At 44.2% G+C, this 16,622-nt stretch overlaps 4 protein-coding genes across 7 annotated transcripts in view; 1 reads left to right on the forward strand and 3 right to left on the reverse strand.

The window, feature by feature from the left end:
• Positions 1–588: 588 nt before the first annotated feature.
• Positions 589–2,772, reverse strand: LOC125981069 (rab GTPase-activating protein 1-like). The gene is made up of 8 exons (XM_049740916.1): positions 2,394–2,772; positions 2,194–2,289; positions 1,949–2,059; positions 1,728–1,832; positions 1,542–1,625; positions 1,407–1,478; positions 1,095–1,337; positions 589–1,023 (listed from the first exon to the last, which is right to left on the reverse strand). Exons 1-8 carry the CDS (start codon positions 2,502–2,504, stop codon positions 901–903), a joined length of 945 nt encoding a protein of 314 aa, XP_049596873.1. The 5' UTR covers positions 2,505–2,772; the 3' UTR covers positions 589–900.
• Positions 2,773–3,547: 775 nt separating this feature from the next.
• LOC125981075 (galectin-8-like) lies at positions 3,548–5,646 on the forward strand. 2 transcript variants are annotated; one of them, XM_049740924.2, is made up of 7 exons: positions 3,548–3,932; positions 4,212–4,460; positions 4,519–4,623; positions 4,686–4,781; positions 4,864–4,949; positions 5,023–5,194; positions 5,265–5,646. In XM_049740924.2, the coding sequence occupies exons 1-7, from the start codon at positions 3,903–3,905 to the stop codon at positions 5,409–5,411; spliced, it is 885 nt and encodes a 294-aa protein (XP_049596881.1). In that variant the 5' UTR covers positions 3,548–3,902; the 3' UTR covers positions 5,412–5,646. The 2 variants fall into 2 exon arrangements, with proteins under 2 accessions (XP_049596881.1, XP_049596882.1); XM_049740925.2 differs by having other exon boundaries at positions 3,549–3,932; positions 4,519–4,611.
• On the reverse strand, positions 5,464–9,440 carry LOC125981120 (protein FAM163A). The gene is made up of 3 exons (XM_049740985.2): positions 8,757–9,440; positions 7,052–7,166; positions 5,464–6,939 (listed from the first exon to the last, which is right to left on the reverse strand). The coding sequence occupies exons 2-3, from the start codon at positions 7,142–7,144 to the stop codon at positions 6,622–6,624; spliced, it is 411 nt and encodes a 136-aa protein (XP_049596942.1). The 5' UTR covers positions 7,145–7,166; positions 8,757–9,440; the 3' UTR covers positions 5,464–6,621.
• Positions 9,441–9,591: 151 nt separating this feature from the next.
• The window catches only part of nrd1a (nardilysin a (N-arginine dibasic convertase)), a 50,807-nt gene continuing 43,776 nt past the window's right edge, over positions 9,592–16,622 (reverse strand). For all 3 annotated transcript variants that reach the window (XM_049740683.2, XM_049740681.2, XM_049740684.2), the window contains 24 exons: positions 15,952–16,009; positions 15,787–15,860; positions 15,648–15,717; positions 15,198–15,275; positions 14,560–14,680; positions 14,213–14,271; positions 14,062–14,116; positions 13,895–13,999; positions 13,445–13,568; positions 13,200–13,286; positions 12,299–12,418; positions 12,180–12,231; positions 11,967–12,117; positions 11,694–11,821; positions 11,450–11,612; positions 11,318–11,349; positions 11,048–11,186; positions 10,915–10,962; positions 10,728–10,780; positions 10,539–10,622; positions 10,342–10,432; positions 10,125–10,241; positions 9,970–10,059; positions 9,592–9,903 (listed from right to left, as the gene is read on the reverse strand). In XM_049740683.2, coding sequence (XP_049596640.1) covers positions 9,697–9,903; positions 9,970–10,059; positions 10,125–10,241; positions 10,342–10,432; positions 10,539–10,622; positions 10,728–10,780; positions 10,915–10,962; positions 11,048–11,186; positions 11,318–11,349; positions 11,450–11,612; positions 11,694–11,821; positions 11,967–12,117; positions 12,180–12,231; positions 12,299–12,418; positions 13,200–13,286; positions 13,445–13,568; positions 13,895–13,999; positions 14,062–14,116; positions 14,213–14,271; positions 14,560–14,680; positions 15,198–15,275; positions 15,648–15,717; positions 15,787–15,860; positions 15,952–16,009 — 2,306 coding nt within the window. In that variant the 3' untranslated portion in view covers positions 9,592–9,696. The remainder of the gene's footprint in view (positions 9,904–9,969; positions 10,060–10,124; positions 10,242–10,341; positions 10,433–10,538; positions 10,623–10,727; positions 10,781–10,914; positions 10,963–11,047; positions 11,187–11,317; positions 11,350–11,449; positions 11,613–11,693; positions 11,822–11,966; positions 12,118–12,179; positions 12,232–12,298; positions 12,419–13,199; positions 13,287–13,444; positions 13,569–13,894; positions 14,000–14,061; positions 14,117–14,212; positions 14,272–14,559; positions 14,681–15,197; positions 15,276–15,647; positions 15,718–15,786; positions 15,861–15,951; positions 16,010–16,622) is intronic.

Genomic DNA, 16,622 nt, shown 5'->3' on the forward strand with positions numbered 1-16,622 from the left:
AATAACTAATGATGATAATATATACTCAATAAAACAATTATATCCATAATGGTGGTGATACTTCTAAAAATGAAGGAACTTGCAGTTTGGTGGCAACTAACTTCACAATGCATTGCTGTGGACCAATGTTCCTTACAAGAAGAAGATATGAATAATCCATAACATCAGTTCAAGTCAGCCCACCCTGCATATTATTATTACACAAGATCTTTTCAGGTGAAATTCAACACGGGGGCACATTTGAAAACGGCATGTGAAAATAGGCCATATTTCCTCCTTGGACTCAAAGCAGGCCGATTAACTTTCATAACTGGAAAATCTGGTCAGAAGAATGTCTGCTTAAATAGGGTGTCCTTTTTCGATAACCTACATTGTCCATCTCTGGCACATTTACATCTACTCTAGTTATCTAGCTCCATATTTATCTTCATATCTACCTACCCATCTCCATATCAATCTAATGAGCGAGCTATTTATCTAATTATCTATCAACAGTGGATGCAAAAGTCTACACACCCCTTTTATTGTCATTTGTGTGAGTGCGACGGCATGAAAGATCGAATGGGGAATTGAAATTGAGGTCTCTCATTTGGGACATCGGGACATAATTAGGTTTTATTCATTATCGACTGACAGCGTTGGGATGTGATGTGAACTATAATCCAAAGTAGTTTTGCATATCTTTATGGGGCGCTTGAGTTGTTGCACTGTCATGAGTTGGTCCGCTAGAGGGAGACAAAGTCCAAGTTGACAGCACAAGTTCAAAGTTTTTCTGGCCCTTGTCAATCATGGGCTAATAAAATGAAATCAAGATGATATGGGTCTCGTTTGCAAGAAAATGGTGACTTTTATACATTTATCTTTCCCACAGCATAATGGCATACAGTTCCGTCATGTAATTCACTCCAACTGTTGTTTTCTGTTGATTTCATACGTGCGCAGCGAGGTGAAGGCCTTGCTGATCCAGTTGTTTTTGGCATCCTTAAGGTCGTTGGCCAGGATTCCCCTCTCGTGTTCCAACTCCTGAAACAACACAATACGTGATTGACGTTTCTTTTGTGTTTATTTACAAACAAAATAGCGTCCTACCACACCTGAATCTTGCAGTTGGCCTCCACCACTTGAAGTTTCGTCTGCGCCAGCTCCTTCTCTAGCTTCCTGATTTGCGTCTTGAGGGATGCCCTCTCCTGGTTCTCCCGCCTAAGTTCCGCCTCGGTGGGATCCGAGTGTCGCCGTTCCCAATTCGGCACCGTGTTGTTGTCATGTGACGGCGACGTTTCTCCCTCTTGGTATTCGGCCATGTGATGACGACAGTTCGGACAGGCCATCACTGCGATCTGGGATCGACAAAAGGTCACGACTCTAAAATTCTTCTTATTTATATTAACAAAAAAATGAAATGTCACCTTGAGCGAGCGAACCTCCTCCAAGTGTGTCTCCTGTTGCATCTCCAGACGGGTCGTGAGCTGAGTGCAGATCTAAACCGAAAAATCTCAATGAACACGGTGTGACTCATGACATCATCAAGGCATATTAAATACCTGTTTGTAGTCGGCGATGATGCCTGACGACCGCTTCACTTCCTGCTCGGCCCTCTCCAGCTCCCGTCGCAACACTTCCTTCAACTTTAAATTATTATGAATATTAATTAGTGCCCTACTGCAAAATGATTTGTACTCTTAAATCATCAATAACTTTTTTTTAGGTGTGCACCCCCACCCACCTACCATGGTTGCCTCCTCCTCCTTCCCTTGCTTCTCCTCCTCTGTGGCCTGCAGTTCGCGTCGGGTCAGAAAAAGGTCGCTGGTGAGCTTCTCCACTCTGTCCTCTGCCTGGCAACATCACAATAATGTCTCATTGACAAAAGTAGTTTTCATCATATTTTTCATTACTTCTTGCATTTTATTTGACAAATATCTTCAACAACCAAAACAGAAGTGGGTCCTACTTTGTCCAGGGCGCTCCTGAGGGCCACTTTGCTGGTGATGAGCCTGTGGGCCAGGTTGTCATTCTCCTGCTCCAGACGGAGGCTGGTCTGCTGCAGATGACGGTTCTCCATCTGGAGAGGCGACACAAACACAGCATGCCGTTGGAGTTGCCAACCCAAACACCAGCGCCAAAACACACAAGATGCGAAAATATTTGCAGGATTGTCTTAAATATGTTTTTTAAATGAGTTTGGCGGTTTCCCACCTGGCATTTGTTGAGTGGGTCTTCTTTCTCCTCCTCTTCCTCGTCCATCAGTTGAAGACGGCTTTCTCTCAGTTTGGCTTTTTTCGTTGGAACCTCCTGATGGAGAAACAATTTCTAAGGCAATGTTGTGCTGTAGCTGGATTAACTTGAGCAACTCTGGAATTAAGCTAGTGTTCCCACGCCTCCTTAGGTCTCCTTACCGCAAAGTGTGGTCCCGTTTCAGCGACAAGGCAGGCTAGGATCTCCTCCTCGCTCATTTGCTCCACCACCTGAGCATTGCAGGGCAAGGTGACAGACACCTCCTGCATCATTTTGACCCCTGCCCACTCCGGAAACGCAAGGAACCGGGATCAGGGTCAAATCCAAAGCGGTGGAGAAGAAAAGGCAGGTGGAACACGCTTGACGCTCCAATGAAACAGGCGGCCAGGTACAAACAGGTTGCTCCGGGTTGAGTTCTGACACCGAAGGCAAGAAGGAAAGTAGCACTTTCTTTTCCCTTTCCTCGTTTCTTTCTGGCACAGAATCCGACAGAACCTGCAGGACGCCTCCACCAGGGAAGTAGTCACGCAGCATGGCGATGAAGATGAGAAGGACGAGGAGGAGGATCCTCATTCGGGCCGTCAAAAGTGGCATTATTATGCTAATGAGATCTTGAGGTGGCCAACGGGTCGAGCAGGTAAAACCAGAGAAAAATACCACAACATTAATTAGGAACACACCCTTGTTTTGACAATGTTTTGTTAGATTACGTTTGCTTTCTGGTATTTCAAGTTGAAAGGTTGAATTGTTTTTCTTTTGTCAAATTCTCAACAAATAGTGTTCCAGAAATATCACACTATATTTAGTACTTTATAAATAAATAAAAACTACTTTTCCAACAATATATTCAACGACCAATCATTTTTAGAATAGCCTATGTCTAATAAAAGTAAATAAATCATATTTTTAAAAAAGCTACACTTACATATACACCAAAACCTCTTTTGAAAACCTATTTTGAAACCATTACCCTACTGTCAAAACATACTTTGTTAAAAAAAAACTTAATTTGAAACCCAATACTAGTTTAAAACCCTACTTTGAAACCCTAACCTTAATTTAAAACCCCACTTTCAAACCTTGACCCTAAACGGAAGCACAACTTTGAAACTCGAAAGATAGTTAAAAATAAACAAAAAAATAATAAACAAAATAATAAACAAGCACATTGTTGTTATATTTACTTTTACAAAAAAAATGCAGCTTCATTTAGTTTTCTTTTATTTTGAAAAAGCATTTCGTTAGTTTCAATTTATGAGACAAACCAAACACTTTTGCAGAGCACTTGTGCATAAACAAACCGAATCGCTCTCATATTGTTCTCATAACAACCGACGGACAAATTCACGTAAAACTTGCGCAATTATCAACATTGTTTATGACAATTAATCTCGTGCCGGTTTTGAACGTCGTCATAACCTTCAATCTGTCGAACGCCGCTCTCAACTTTCCAATCAAAGCTTTATGAAGCAACCATATGGCACCTTTTATACTTTGAAATTTCATGCTTTCACGTCTTTTGCAACGTCATAAAATAAACATACCAACGCATCATCGCGAAATCGCTCCTAGGGACTTGTCGCCTGCCCGCTGGCCGTGCGTTTAAATCGAATTTCCGAATCCGAGCGACTTCTCTTCGGCCTCATCCATCCTTCACCTTCACTTGGAAAATGAACGTTACTTATCCACCACGGAAACCTGTGAGTGTACCGACTGTTGTTTTTGTCTAACTTAATTGATAACAGCCATCCAATTTGGAAAATGTTGAGCGAATATTAATGAAATGATTTTTTTTTTTAAATCACCCCCGCAGTTAGCAAATTAGTTAAAAATATTTTCACTAGTTTCAAACTAATTTGAAATTCTAACCCTGGGGGAAAATAAACTACAATAAAACTGCTTAATCGATATATACAAATATAAAACATACATAAAACAAAGGTTTGGAATGACGAATAATTTGACTTTTAACTTCTTAGGATCAGAATTCGAGTCAGCAATCCGCCCAAGATGGCGTGCAGTGCTGGCACGTGGCCGTCGTCGTTGCGCTTTTGGTGGCCATCTTGGTGGCCATCTTAATCCTGGTGCCCATCTACACTTTAAACAACACGGGCGGCGGAGGCACCCCAGACGTCATAGGCCACTCAGACCTAGACATGGACTCCACATTCGGCAATGACCTCTTCACCGATGTGGACTCCTTTGACTACGTGGAACCGTTTGAAAACGTAAGATGACCAGCGACTTATCTAATGATGCTAAGCTAATCAAATCAAATGCTCTTAGTTCCAGATGGTGACAAACCAATCTCTGAATTTCACCGAAAGACTGGCGCTGAACATCATCAACAACTTGATCAAATCTGGCAAGGTTGAATTTGTGAGTGATCTGGTGGGTAACTCAACAAAAGTCACATGACGCCACGATAATGCTAACAGTTTTCTTTCCGTCAGAATTCAAGCAGCAAGACCAGCCTGCCCTGCAACAACACGTGCACAAGCAAAATCATCACATGCGCTCAAAGACTCGTTGTGACTGATGCGGGTGGTGTGAGTTTTAAACATGGGCCAAAATAGCCAGCAAATTGAAGAACGCTAAACGCGCCATTTTCTTCTCCCCAAATGGTCGCAGGGTGTTAAAAGCACGGATCTGAGTAACAGGCTCCGTGAGGGCAGCGCCATCGCCATCAGAGGGAAACTCAAGGCAAACACCCAGCGGTAGGTACAAGACCACGGGCGTCGTCAATACAGCCATGGCCATGACGCCACGGCGCCGCTTTTGTCTTTGCAGTTTTGTCGTCGACCTGTTGATTAGTAACGGAAAGGCCTTGCACCTGAACCCTCGCCTTCGATACTTCTCCGACACCAACGTGATGGTGGTCAACTCCTTCCTGAATAACGTCTGGGGTTACGAAAATCGCCATACCACCGCCTTCCCCTTTACGGCCGGGAAGTTCTTTGAGGTTCTGCTTGGGCGGGCAATATGGCTACGTGTCGATCCTTTTCCAACGCTGCTGTCTCGTTGCGGTTCAGATCGTCATCCGCTGCAACACCACAGCGTTTAACATTACCTCCAACGGCCTCTCCATCACCTTCGACTACCGAGTAGGCGTCCAACTGAAGAACATCGTGAGCATGCAGTTTGAAAACATGGAGGTGATCGATGTCATGCTGATGTGACATGGCGGCGGCGGCGGCTAGCATCGTACTTCTGATCCTACTAGCACGCATATTAAGGATTGTCAACTTTATTCTAACATGACTTTATTTATATCAATGTAGTTGATCACGGCCGACTGTATGATTTTGTGTAAAATGATAGTTACAGTGACAGATTGAGGGAAGAATGACATTTGAACCTTTTTTCTTCCACTTCAGTCCAATAAACAGAATAAAAAGTTTTTTCTGCTTTAAACTGCATTAGTATGGTGTTAAGTCACAGGCTGACCATCAACTTTTATACATTTTGAAATAACAACTCGACGTGTTTGTATAAACAGGAAGTAGGCCCAAACGTAAACGTGCACAGCATGGAAGACATCACCTCAATGCAGGGACAAATACAGCATATGATTTTTTTGTGGACAATATTCTTCATTGTCATAATTCTAGATAGAAAAAAAAGCTTTCAGCCAAGGTAAACAGTTAGCCCTCAGTTTTGCGTCTCGGGGGGGCTAAAATAGCTAAACTTAAAAATAATGGACTAAATAAATGTGTAATAGTTATTGAAACATTTAAATTATTTTTTTAAAAAGTCAGTTAAAAGTAATAAGTGATAGCTTCTAAACTACAAGAGTTTCTGTGGCGTATTGTATTTTTAAAAAAATTATATGATTAATTTGAACAAGCCCCCCATGCACACAATCACAGACAATTTTAAAAAAGAGGGAAAACTAGTAGGATAACCCTTCAAATATTTAGAAGTTGTATATTAAATAAATCCTAAAATTATTTCTTAAAATATGAGTAATTATGAATGTATCATACTATATATTCTCTTTTTGTTATATTTTCAGATCTTTCTATATGTGCTGTATGAATCTAGAATCTATCTAAATATGTCAAAAGTTGTTAAAGCCCTCACAAAAGCTAAAATATGTCGAACAAAATGGAAAGAAAAGTTAATAAATAAATTTGGATTGGATGCTAAAAAATAGTATTTTTAAATCTTTCATTTTCTAGCAAGTGCTAAAAATATACTTACTTTCTTGGGAGTGCTAAAGTTTTGAATACTTAACACTAAAAGAAGTCACAATTCAAAAGCGGGAATAAGAATGAGAAAAAAATAAAAGAAATAAAGTTAATCATTTCAGATGCTAGAAACATTTTGGTGCTATGTTGCTCCAAAGCCACAAAAGTTCAGGTGGGCCGGTATTGCGCAGTTCAAAGGTCACACCTGGGTGCTGTAGGGCCTGGGCGGGGGGGTCGGACAGGCGTAACCCAACGGCAGCGGAGTCTCGTAGTACGTGTGGAAGCCCAGACGCTCGCCCCCGTTGAGCACTTGGGGGGCGGCGCGGCGGGTGTACGGCGAGCAGGCGAGGCACGGGACGCCGGCGTCCAGCTGCTCCAAAGAGACGGGAGTAATGGCGGCCCCGTCGTTGGCCAGCGCGTCGCACGTCTCGCACGGGAAGTGGGAGAGCGGGGTGGATGGCGCCGCCGGGGCCGGGACCGGGGCCGTCTCGGAGTCATTCTTCTTACAGCAGTAGTACTGCGGACACCACACAAGTCATAAAATTCATAATAAAATGTTACCACCATCAAATACTCATTATATTGGCAAAAAAATAATAATTGCTCATTAAAATAAAACCTTTTCAGACCTGCAGTCGACAATAACATAGGATGGCGACAATGCAGATGAGAATCACTCCGGCAAGAATTCCTCCTGCTATCACGATCGTTCCCGCTGACATTCGACCAGATCTCCATCAAACCCTGTAAGAAGAGCAAATTTGTATCATTCCAAAAAAATTACGTTTTTGTTTAACCTTGGCAACGCCTCCATTACATCAGTGGAATAAATTATAAACGGGCTAGTCCATCCTAATGTGGTTAAAAGTGATCGTGAACCTGCTTCTCCTCTTCTTCTACGTTGATGCAGTAATTATGAAGCCGTGGTAACCTATTCCACCAACGCTAAAAGGACTTGAGAAAGGAGCTGCAACACAATGGTGATGTCACAGTGTTGGAATTGTGGAGGTGAAAAGGTTTCACGCTCCTCATCCACTCCACTATTTTTAGCTTGGTGTCATCCTTGAATTTATTTGTCATTAGCCCTCACGCGTACATGCTAGCAAGAGCGTGCGCGTAAATGAACAAAATGGAAACAGTTGAATGGATTTTTGATGTGGATGATGTGAGGCGGACCTGCTTTTCTTTTGCACGGGTATACAGCGGTGGTGATGTAGAGGCTTGTCTCCATCGTCTGGTTGCTAGGCAACCAGCTGAGGAGCAGAAAAGAGCTTATTTTAAAGATGCCCCATAGGCTGAAAAGTCTCTTTTGCGGCACAAAAATAAGTCATGCAAGCAACTAAGTGAGCTTAGCTAAAATTACTGTTTTTATTTTTATAGAATAAGAATATTTTGCATGCAAACTAGTTGTCTAATTTTGACCAACTAAAGGGAGTGATGTCACAAATAGTAATAATTCAGTAAGGCTAGGTAGCTAACAAAGTCTTGCAGTTTCTTTAATATGAAAAATTAACATCATATTTTTCTGCTTCTAAATAAAAGACGATTAAGGTGCAGACTGTATATCTTCTTCTTCTATAGAGGGTGAGAGGATCTCTCCATTCTTAAATCATGATAGGAAGCCGGCAAGCAGGAAATCACGGCTGCCTGCTTTGCAATTTTAAAGCCCTGCAGGCCTCAATTATTCACGTGGCGTTCCTGCCGACAATATTTTTCCATCAGGGGCCAATTTAGACAGAACGAGAAGAAGACGGCAACCAAAATGGTGAAATTGAAAGTGTGGAAGATTTTTAAATCACCGGTCTTTCTTTACCGTGAAGGCTGAGGAGTGTGATGGAACACATCAGTTGACAGCTTCTCCCAAGACAAATAACAATTCACCAATTTTGAGGGGGGGGGGAGCTAAATAATGAATAAATGTTTAAAGGGCTCTTGGGAAGAATAGAATATAACTAATGTGTTAATTGTCTTTGACATATGCCTGATACTCTCTGCACTTGAGTTAACAACTCCCTTGGCAACAGAATGGGAAATGTGCACTTATTTTGGAATTGCATCTCATTACATTTACACCATAGTCAGCATTTTAACCCTTCAGAATCTACATTTATATTTATGGATCTCAAGTACGCCCTTTAGATTTTTTTTTAAACAATAAAGGTATACGCTAGAGAATTTACTTGGAATGTTACTTTTATACTAAAATATTAAAACATAAAACGGACAGATGAGGTGAAAATGTGCGCAATGATATGAAGTTAAGTGCGCATTTTCCATCAGTGATTGGCCTCATTGTTGCGCAGCTCAGCTGGATGCGCAAACTCTTATTCTTACCTTTTCACGCAAAATCTCTGCAACCCGTTTCTTCTGGCAACCTCGCTGCACACGAACCGGAACCATCACGTTATTACGTGCCAGCTCGGCATCTTCTTCTCCGTTGCTTCAGTGCCAAGAACCGGCGAGGACCTGTGGAAAACCTCTGGGAGACCTCCGAGGTAACCAGCGGGAGACGAGGCGGCGGCAGGCCGGCAGAGAGTCGCTCCTCCTCGGCATGCCTGCGTCCTCGCGCCCCGCTCCCTGGTGGTAGTGTTGGTGGACGCTTGGTCGCGCATTCTCGGTGGTCCCGGCGGGGCGGTGTTAGGAGGAAGCTGCTGGAGCACAAGTGTGACAATCAACAGATTTATCATTTATCCTTTGATTCATTAAAATATTTTATAAAACAAACCATACGTACTAAAAATATGGCTAATGTCATATCCAATCCAGATAAAGACCGACTATGAAAATGTCAATTTCTCTTACCGCAATACCACTTTAATCCTCAAGAGGCATCAGTAAGTCAGTTGGAATGAACATTAAAATCTAAAAGGAGTCGCTTGGGGGAACACAGTATAACATTGTGATGAGAGATCTACAATTTGTACAATTAGCAACAATAAAAAACATTTTGAAGCCAAACGATAGGTCTGTGTTATGGTTAAAGGGTGCCACCTGGTGGTTGAATGCTTACACAAAATATTCACTGTGGGTGATGAGAAAAAAAAAATCCTTGTGGCTAAGATAGCATGGCAGAGCAATTCAAAAGGTGGGCATGATGGAAAATTGGACATTAGATGATGCACTCCATTGTGCACACACAAACACCTATCGAGGAAATCTAAAGAGTCGGTTCAAATGTGCAGAGGTGATTCTTTTATTGAGTCAAACGACTACACTCATCACTGAAAGTCTTCCTTTGCACGCTTCATTTCACAGCAAGGAGCAGGTCAACCGATTAGTGACTCCTGGGATAGGGAAAAAGGGCCAGCTTTTGAATGAACGCATTGATGTCCAAAATGGCGGTGGCACCCGCCATCTTGGCTGAGGGCGTCAGGAAGGTGAGCCTGGACACTTCGCCGTAAGCCGAGCTGCCCTGGGCGGGGGGTCCCCGGCCATCGTCATTGTTCTGCTCGTCGCCCTCCTTGACGCCGAAGCCCACCACCTGTCCGGCGGAAACAAAAGTGTCATTGTGTTTGGCGAGCGATGAGGAAGCAGGAAAGTGGCGTACGTGGACGCTGAGTTTGCGGCTGTCAGTTCCTCGATGTTCGCGGAACCAGGTGAGAAGCTCGCTGCGGCTCATCTGCTTCAAGGCCTTGATCTGAAATCGAAAAAAGAAGCTCATCCGCTGTATCGAGTGGGCCGTTGTGTGTGTGTGTGGGTCACCTCTCTGTTGAGTCGGTCAAACACGTATTGCTTGGTGACCACCTCGGTCCAGTTTCTGTCCACCTCCTCGCCCAAGTGTGTGTCGTCACACTCCTTCAGCTTCATCAGAGTGCTCACCTGCAACACACACACATGGAATGGAAGAGACACACATCAGGGAAAGGGGGGAGTTTGTGGGCAGGAATGATTCATTCGATTCTGACTCACACACACACACCTGAGCGTGGAAGGCCTCGTCAGTGAGCGCTCCGAGCGTCTCTCCAAACGAAACGAGGAACTCTTCAATTTTTAAGTCGGCCAGCTCCGTACTGAGAGCACATTGTTTACAATTTGCGTGAAATGTCTTTTTGGTATTCCAATCGACATCGCAATGCAATTTTCAAAAGGCAAAAGAGATTAGCGTTGCAGACTCACTTGAACTTAGAAGCCTGCGTTTGCACTGTGATGGAGAAACCCAGAACGCCTGAAGTGTTCCTGCAGGCTGGGTAAACGTGGTACCTGCATCGCCCGGGAGAAAATAAAATGGACAAGAAAATAAGAACACGGGTGAGATGCTTAAAAGTCATGTTCCACAAAGTTTACAGGAATGATAAAAGGTCACACCCAAGTGTCTCTTTGGTACGAAGGAAGTCAAAACAAGGCTCCTCCATCAACATCTGAAAAAAAATTTGAGGCACAAGTATTGCTTTAGTCTTTTTTACACTTTTTTTAAATGGCAGGAAATCAATGGATATTTGAAACAAATTGAACAAGCGCAATAATTATGAAAAAGAATCCAACTATGTCTCACCACTAAGAGTTCCACCAGCGTATGCTCCTTCAAGTCTTTGGCTCCAGACTACCATATGAAAAAAGATGATTAATATTAGTCCTTTAAAAATATTAACCCTAAAGAGTTCCATAAGATTTTTTTGTGTGTGTACCTGGTAGTAGACTGTGACCTCAGAGTTGGCGTCTCCCTTATTCAGAGACTTGACTTTACAGATGTGATGATGCTTCGGCAGCTCCACCACTCGGAACATCACTGGCACCTCTACTGGCAACTTGGAGAACTGCAGCTTACTATGGAAGAGGAGATGGAGGAGGGATGAAAGCATGGCTGGAGTGAGGACGACAGGAAGGAGCAGATGATGGATTCCTCACGTGAGGTGAATGCAAACGACAGTGTGGCGAAGTGGTGGAAGCTCACTCACTCTGTCACGTACTCCAGGAAGCCTCGCGACTCCTGCGGTGCAAACGAAAAAGTGGATAAGCACCAAGTTACCAACGCCAGACATCAAACTGATACCGGAGAACATCAAATGTCCATCTCTCGTGGCCCTCACTTCACTGCTGAAGTTGCCCTGCACCAAGCCCTCGGCGTACAGCTCGGCCTTGAGTCGTCGGCTGAAATCCGCCAGCTCGTCGCTGCTCAGGCCGGCCATGAGCGTCTGGTACTTCTCCACCATGGACCAGCGGCCGTGCTCCAAAATCAGCAAGCGCACATCCCTGGAAGAAGCGAACGTCTTTGCCACACATTCGCGCCACTAGAGGGCAGCATAAGACTGAACATGTTAAGCTTTGACTGACTTGTTAAGCTTGGAAGGCTTGATGAGGATGTTGAAGTAGGTTTTCTTCAGCTGCTCCGAGAACATGCTGAAGACGTCTGGAGGGGCCTTGAAGCTAGCCAGGTGGTCGATGATCAGGCGGAACAGCAGCTACGGCACATAGGTTGAGGAAAGTCAACAAAAAAGTGGTGCTCACTCACAGCCACTCCATTAGGTACACCTCTAAAGACAGCTGTTGGATTGGATTGCGGTAAGTCTGCCATCTAGTGGTGAATGGTGGCATTACTTCACTCACAGGCAATTTGTCGTCAAATCCTTTGACCTTGATCACCAGCCCGTGCTCGCCCGCCACTAGTTTATACTCCAGCTGGGCCACTTCGGCCTCATATGCGGGCTCGGCCAGATTGTGGCCCAGGATGTTGACCAGCAGGTCGAAGAGCACCACGCTGCAAGGTAGGGAAGCAAATGATCGCCAGAAAAGGAAAGCGGTCGAGGTGACTTCACTTACGTTTTAGCAGACTGCTGGATGACAGGAGAGATGAGATGAAATCGGATGTAGGCTGCCCAAGACCACAGGAAGAATTGTCATCAGAACCCACTTTGGGAAATTCCCTCGACAAAACACACCTTTGAGAGTTTTGAATTTGTTGTCCTTCTTGTACCAAAGGCAGCCTCTGTCGTTCTTGGTGATGCGCACGGGGAACTCTGTGTCGGGGCAGTCGGAAGGCTTCAGGGTGAAGTTAGAGGCTGCGGAATAAAGAAAAAATTGAATTGATGTTTCATTTTGAGATTTAGTTTCTAAAGAATAAGACGTCATACTTTGTATACTAATGAATGGAAGTAAATAGACAGACTGCCATTATTATTTTTTCTCTCACAGGAAGGATTTTAATTTGCTAGCGGTACCAGTTGTTGTTTATAGCGTCGGTGAAACAAAACAGAAGGCTGACATATTGTGATGACTTTAAATAAAAAAAAACTGTCAATATTTAAACTGAGCTTGTTTCATTGGAAAAAAAAAACCCTGTTTCGATGTAAAAAAAAAATACATAAAAAAAGTTGAAAGACAGAGACATAATTATGTTGGAATTATATCAGAGATAAGGGAGAGGGGATGAATGCTAATATGCTCCCCGTGTGATTAGCGCGGCGGGCCCCGCCTGAATTGGAGCTTAGCAACATAAAGGAGAACTTTGCCAATTAAAGCCGCAGCAATAACACCTCTATCAGAGTCTTGATTATTAACCGGGGAACATTCCAATGACTGACGGATCGCTATTGTTCGACCGCTTAACTTGCGACAGTACAAACGGCAATTTCCTCAGAGAAAACACCCTTGCGGTCAAATAATTAGCATCTAGCATTTCCAAAATGGACGCCAATTCTTATGACACATTGTCAACAATTAGAAGAAGCGCTCGGGGTGACACCGCGGCGGCAAAATGGTGATTATCACCAGTCGGCCATGATTGCGAGGACGTTCCAAAATGCCCGTGTAGTCGGCCGTGCCTCGATTTGCTTGACTCACCGATGAACTTGTTCTCGGCGGGAAGGCTCAGCTCGCCGCTCAGCTCCAAATTTGCCGTCCAGCGTTGCATCCACTCGGCTTGGATGTCTGTGAAAGCAAAATGGTGTCATTGAAGTGACCGAGATAAGTGGCGCGACGACATCCAACAATAAAATGTAGTGTAATTTACTTTATTACACAATACTTGACAAATACTCCATCTATACAAAAAAAACGACACACACAGACACTAACAAGACACTCGCCCTCCACGCTGTATTGTGTTCCAAACCACTTCTCCCTGAGGGGACAGCGGCCCTCGTGTTCTGGCGACAACAGCATCAGGTTGGCTTTCTCGGGGGTGAGCAGGGACAACGCTGCACCAATCACCTGCGCGCACACACGCAGACGCACGCAGGCAACACATTTCCTTCTGTCACTGTCCAAATGTGTTTCTTTATGCAGGAACAATCTCACTAAGGGAAAAACGAGAGGAGGAGGGGGGGAGGGGGGGATGCAAGCTCACATGCTTCCACACAAAGCAATCTGCGTCACATAAACACACAAAGGAATGACTGACACAATAGAGGGGCGGTGAGGAACAATGAAGCTTCTTGACTTCAGAGCTGAAATGAACTTCTTGAATGTGCGATATTGTGTGGGTAGGGACAGAGCAATCGTTCATAATTGCTCATATAGCGACAATAAGTGGACACCTCGGGGCTGAAGTCAAACATCAGCTGGTCGCCCGTCAGCAAGTCCTCCTTGGGGAACAGCTGCATGTTCTCGCAGATGTCCTCCACGTATTCGATAGGGTCGCTCTATAAAAAGGGAGAAGAGCGATAAGGGAGCAGGCGGCGCTCGACTGACGCGGGCCTCCTACCTCTTCCTGATAGCGGAACTCGTTGGCCTCGATCTTCTGAATCTCTTCGTATATCCTGAACGTGGGATGAAAAAGACATTTGGAGAAATAACGAGAAATGAAAACAAATGTCAATCCAAAAGGACAATTTTTGTAGTTTTTCTGCTTGTGCCTTTTCTGAGGGCCGAGGATCTGAAGCATCTTGAGATATTGGAACACCAGGTGGACCACCTGCAGGAATTCAAATCAAAAGACATATTATTGAGTTCTACATGTTTGATGTCAACGGTGTGCTTGAGGCCGCGGCAACACTTCAAGACCAGTTATTTTCCAATAAGACAGTCCTACAAAAAAAAAAAAAAAAAACCCCGGCTCTCTTGCTGCATGGCTGCCTGCTTAGCCAGCGTTACCGTGGCAACTGATAGCACTACTCTTCCCTGAAATAACCTTGTTTGCATCTATCAATGAGGCAAATACCGGATTAAAATAGAAGAAGGTGGGTTGGGCTTGGAAGTTTACCTGGTAGAAGTTCTGGAAACCTTCATCAGTGAGCGTGATGGAAATGGAGAAGATGGAGTAGGTGGTGTTCTGGTCAAAACCGCTTTCGCTGTTTCCTCCGAACAGATCCAGGGCCCAGCACCTGCCGTCGTGCACGTCCGAGTGTCATCAAATTCTACGCTTGATCGCAAGATGCTCGTTTTGATCGCAAACGAAAATAAACGAAAATCCGGAAGGGATGAAAAGGACACGAGGCTTCATTGCCTCCCGGGGCCCAAATAAGCACTGAGGGTCCACTTTACGCCGCACCCCACTTAACACAGCAAAGCACTCGACGGGCTTTGAGCGCTCTCCAAGTCGCCCGCTGTCGTCATTCATCAAGCGCGGGAAACAAAGCGGTCTGGAACGTTCCATCCGAGCCGCTGAGTGCTGTCGACGTGTTTATTGGAGGGCCGCTTTGTATTGTGAGATGACTGAGAGAGGCCTTTTTTTTTGTTGTTTATTTATTTATCTGAGCTGAATGGCTTGGCCACTTAGTAACAAGAGCCCCGAGAAGCTCTCACACAAAAAAAAAAACCCCAGCTTGTGTCCCTTTGGTAAATTGAAGACCTTTAAATTGCGGTTTCTGCACACGAGAAAAGGAAAGAAAAAGTACTCACTTCCTCCTAAGCATGGAGAGGATACTTCCTGGACCTTCGTGGCCAATCAGCCACGATATGTAGTGAAGAGGCTTCACTCTGCCAAAAGAAAAACATTGTTAGGACGAGAAAATCGAATCCCTCTCAAGACGACGGGGGTGTTGCATTCTATTGATGTAAGCCTCTTGTTAGATTTGGGTCTTTGCTACGGCAAAAAGGTTCATGTGTTGGGAGGGGGAAAAAAAATGGCAGTCCCCTTTAGCGCCTTGAGTCACTGCAGTACCAAAAGGAAAATATATGAGAAAAATAGTCCTTGTACTAATACTGTTATATTGTCTGTCTACATGTGTTGCTCCACCATTGGTGTTCAAGTCTCATTCTGATACTGCGACTATGGATGCTAACCATTAGCATGTCAACTGCATTTACCATTGTAAGCTAAAATATGCTAGCCAACTTTCAAAGCCTCACCTGTAGTGCTTTTCTTGAGGCGGCAGCGCCCAGGTGATGTTCAACGAATGCACCTTCCGGACGGGGACGACTGCGGGCAACGCAAAAACAACCGTGTGGTAGTGACCAATGGCAAATTGTGATATTTATGATTGTGTACCTCTGTATAGTTTGTTGAAAGATGACATGTCGAAGGGGTCCTGCATGTCGGAGAAGTCCGGTTTGGGAAGGCCACTGCGGACATCAACAGGAATCAGAACATAAGTTATAATATGATTAAAAAAATAAATAACGAAAGGAAGGCGTAGAGATGATCTCCACTCACTTGTTGGGCACCTTGCTGAAGATCTCTCGCACCCACATCTCCAGCGTGTCCAGTTTCTCTGCAGGCGCACGATTAAAAGAATTTAAGCATTTTTATTTGTTCCCATCTGTTTAAACTGTGGCCGTTGAAAAAAACAACACAGCCTTAGAGTTAGATCGTTCTGTAGATATTTTTCTACTATTTTTGATTTAATTTTTTTCCCCCCCAATGCACTTGTGGAAACAGCAAATGACAATAAGATACAATAACAAACAATGTCGGGTTTTTTCTGTTCTCCCGTCTGGGACTTGCCTTATTTTCACTGCTATCAAATAGCTTTGTATTATTTTATATATTTTTCTTTCCCTCAACATTAAATTGCATAAGGCTCCAGAGGAATAATGCAAATATTGTTAAATGTAAATAAAAATAAAGATGAGGGGAAAAAGTGATCTTGGAAAAACAGGGCTTGCATATTAACACGAGGCATCATCGGACTCCTCGGCAGCTGTTAATGAGGCGGCTGATATTTCCTGCGAGGGCGCGCCAAGACCCGACGATGACATCACCGGTATGAAGGCGGCGACCCGAGGCGAGCTGCGAATAATTAGCCACACTCGGCCGGAGACGGACACGTGGAGCGGCTCCTCATTAGAGCTTTGCGGCTTCATTAGGAGTCAATTAATCACCGG

This window comes from Syngnathus scovelli, chromosome 14 (assembly GCF_024217435.2).
Source record: "Syngnathus scovelli strain Florida chromosome 14, RoL_Ssco_1.2, whole genome shotgun sequence".
Classification (NCBI taxonomy): domain Eukaryota; kingdom Metazoa; phylum Chordata; class Actinopteri; order Syngnathiformes; family Syngnathidae; genus Syngnathus; species Syngnathus scovelli.

Excerpts from the sequence above, each read along its gene's own strand:
- LOC125981069 (XM_049740916.1), bottom strand. The coding sequence starts at position 2,504 with ATGATGCAGGAGGTGTCTGTCACCTTGCCCTGCAATGCTCAGGTGGTG. Across the intron at positions 2,060-2,193 it reads ACCCACTCAACAAATGCCAG|ATGGAGAACCGTCATCTGCA; the intron begins GTGGGAAACCGC and ends TCGCCTCTCCAG. Across the intron at positions 1,626-1,727 it reads AGGAGGAGGAGGCAACCATG|TTGAAGGAAGTGTTGCGACG; the intron begins GTAGGTGGGTGG and ends AATAATTTAAAG.
- LOC125981075 (XM_049740924.2), top strand. The coding sequence starts at position 3,903 with ATGAACGTTACTTATCCACCACGGAAACCT. Across the intron at positions 4,950-5,022 it reads CTCAAGGCAAACACCCAGCG|TTTTGTCGTCGACCTGTTGA; the intron begins GTAGGTACAAGA and ends TTGTCTTTGCAG. Across the intron at positions 5,195-5,264 it reads CGGCCGGGAAGTTCTTTGAG|ATCGTCATCCGCTGCAACAC; the intron begins GTTCTGCTTGGG and ends GTTGCGGTTCAG.
- LOC125981120 (XM_049740985.2), bottom strand. The coding sequence starts at position 7,144 with ATGTCAGCGGGAACGATCGTGATAGCAGGAGGAATTCTTGCCGGAGTG. Across the intron at positions 6,940-7,051 it reads TATGTTATTGTCGACTGCAG|TACTACTGCTGTAAGAAGAA; the intron begins GTCTGAAAAGGT and ends TGGTGTCCGCAG.